Source organism: Arachis duranensis, chromosome 7 (assembly GCF_000817695.3).
Source record: "Arachis duranensis cultivar V14167 chromosome 7, aradu.V14167.gnm2.J7QH, whole genome shotgun sequence".
NCBI lineage: Eukaryota > Viridiplantae > Streptophyta > Magnoliopsida > Fabales > Fabaceae > Arachis > Arachis duranensis.
The window spans coordinates 38,451,697-38,454,530 of record NC_029778.3 but is presented as its reverse complement, the minus strand read 5'-3'; the positions used below and the strand labels follow the sequence as shown (position 1 = coordinate 38,454,530).

The window sequence follows — 2,834 nt, the reverse complement described above, 5'->3', positions numbered from 1 at the left end:
TGGACATGGTGTACCAGAAAACTCCATTTTCCAAGCGAAGTTGAATATGACTGGTACATGAATGCCTTAGGCTGGTAGGTTCAACAAAGAGATCTGGCTACAACACTGCGACAGCGGTCACTGGTTAGGGCACATGACAATGAACCTGTCCGAGTGCATGAATGCAGTACTTAAGGGTACTCGTTATTTGCCCGTTTCGGCCATCGTGCAATGCACTTACGAGAAGCTGCAACAGTTGTTTGTCAGGAAGGGCAGGGAGGCACAGGCATAACTGGCGGCAGGGAATCAAATTTTCCAATAGCTGATAGCTACTATTGAACAAAACTGGGAAGGAATCTCAAAGATGTGTGTTACTCACTACGACAGACGGGCTTCAACATTTGTGGTTGAGGAGTTAGAGCCTTTCGAGGGTTGGTCGCAAGGCTCGTTCCGTTTACAGTTGACGGGGAGTATGTATGATTGTGGTCTTTTTCAGTCACTCTATTTCCCATGTCATCATGTGGTTGTCGCTTTTGCCGCTGCTAGTGTCAAATGGAGTCCGTACGTGCATTCAGTGTACTTGCAGTCCACTGTGTTCATGGTGTATGAGACGGAGTTCCCACTGATACCAAACGAGAAGCTTTGGCTGGAGTGGTTCGGGACACAGTTGCGTCCTAATCTAGCCATGCGTAGGAAGGCCACTGGAGAAAACCTATTTTAACCAGGTTTCGTAATAAGATGGACAAGGTTGAGCACCAAGAGAAGAGGTGTGGTCTATGCAGGCAAACTGGGCATACCGGAGAGGCTGTCCAAACCAACCTATAGACGAGGCTTAATTTAGTTTGGTGGTGTAATTGTTTGGGGTTGTCAACTGGCTCGTAGTGTGATAACTTAGTTAACTTTGTTAATTTTGTACTTGAATGTTGTGATAACTTGTTTCATTTGTTTTTTCAGTTTGAGTAAATTGAAATTTGATGCACTTTCCTTCGTTGTTGATTTATAAAATTTTAAATGTAGCACAGAAACACATTTAAATACAACAATGGCATAAATTACATAAACTAATATCGAAGACACAAGTTACAACAATGATGCTAACGTACTTAAATATTGTGTCAAGCTACAACTTCAATAACAAATAACATAACGTAAAGTTTAAACATAAGAAAGTCATTGGTGCTGATCGTCATGGTAATGCAGGTGGTGTCCCATGCCATAGGGCAGAGGCAGTGTCTGTCGGTGAGGTCTGCTAGGACGTGGGTCAGGAGCAAGCTGATAGTAACTGTCCGGGTAAGGCAGTTGTACATATGGACAAGGCTGATACTGCTGCTGACCAGGGGAAGGAAAAGGTGGTGCCAGCATTGGCTGGGATGCTGTCATGAGGAGCCCATAGTCTACCAATGGAGGTGTCACATATTGTGCATCTGGTCGGCCATGTGTATTGTATGAGGAGCTAGTTCCCGATGAAATGTATGGTTCCTAGACTGAGGTAGATATAGGAGTAGATGACTACCGATCGACATGCCCCATGCTCTACTCTCTATCCAATGCCACGTGACGACTGCTGGATGCCCCTACATCATGCCATACATGCAGGGAAATTATCCTAATCATCCCGAGGTCCCCGTGAACGTGAACCAGGTGGCTGATGTGGTGGTGGTGATGGTGGAGAGGGTGGTGGTGGTGGTCGTGGCGATAGTAAGTCATTAAACCCGCTAGACATATTCCCATACTCCTCCTATCAGTGATACTCAGCCTCCTCCTTAGACTCCACGTCTAAGCACTTCGTGCGAGGCCTAACCCTGTCCCTTCGGGGTCTTTCATCTCCTCCGCATTCTCTGGCACCATCTCTCTTCTGGTAGGCCTCCGAGTGTCCAGCCAAACCTTGCTGGCCCACCGATGACGGTTAGGGACATCCCAGGGAAGGTGTATGATGTCCCTCAGTTAGCTGGTAGTAGGCTGCACGTCTTCCAGTATGTACAATAGCCTGGGGTCATCAAGCACATTCTGTTCTGACAAGTGTCTAACATAGCAAGCCTACCGATACCAATCGCAGTACTCCTGCGTCGGCCGATAGTCTATGCACGGCTGAATGGATATCATGTATCCTTTCTCAAATTAAGCCCTCCACCGATCGTACCACTCTCGAAGCTTGGTAGGCCACCAGACATTCTTGCCACATCCTGTGGTAGCCAGGAACTTGTCAACTTTGACTGGGTCCCCTGGCACTGGCTACTCGCCATTAAACTGGTGCTTAACCCGATCGACATGGTAAAATTCAATTATGTTGAAGCAAACGAGGGGAACAACAGACATCCATATGCTCCACTTCGCCTCTTTCTTCAAACATGGCGGGCAGATGTCCTATAGTGTAGGATTGTCGTAAGGTGTCCACAAGAACTACAATGTACGTTGTGAAATAATCATCAGTGACAGGTGCTAAAAAAGTATGAATAATTTATGCAACTATGACCAAATAAAAGAGTAACTCGCTTACCTCATCCAACTGTAATTGATCCAATGCCTGATGCCATCGCAGGACTCTCTGCTCGTGTTAGTCCCTGCTCTGCTGTGTCATGCCTGTCAACCTATGAAAATTTGCAAGAATAACCATGATTAAATTAATTGCAAATCATATTGAATTTTGTAAACGAAGAAAAGTGCAAAACCGTAGTGAACAGTTACCTCGCAGCCATGGGGTACATATAAACTTGTCGCTCAGGTGGACACCACTGGAAAAATCTCTGATATATCCAAGATACTAGCAGGGGAGTGCATCCTGCAATGTCTATGGTGGAGCGGTGTGCTGTAGAGCATAAAGAACAGTAGGTCCATGCTAGCACCATAGATCCCTA

The 2,834-nt window shown here is 46.0% G+C and overlaps 1 protein-coding gene across 1 annotated transcript; it reads left to right on the top strand.

The window, feature by feature from the left end:
• Positions 1-343: 343 nt before the first annotated feature.
• Positions 344-700, top strand: LOC107458587 (uncharacterized). Its single transcript, XM_016076810.1, has one exon. The coding sequence runs from the start codon at positions 344-346 to the stop codon at positions 698-700; it is 357 nt and encodes a 118-aa protein (XP_015932296.1).
• The last annotated feature ends 2,134 nt before the right edge of the window (positions 701-2,834 follow it).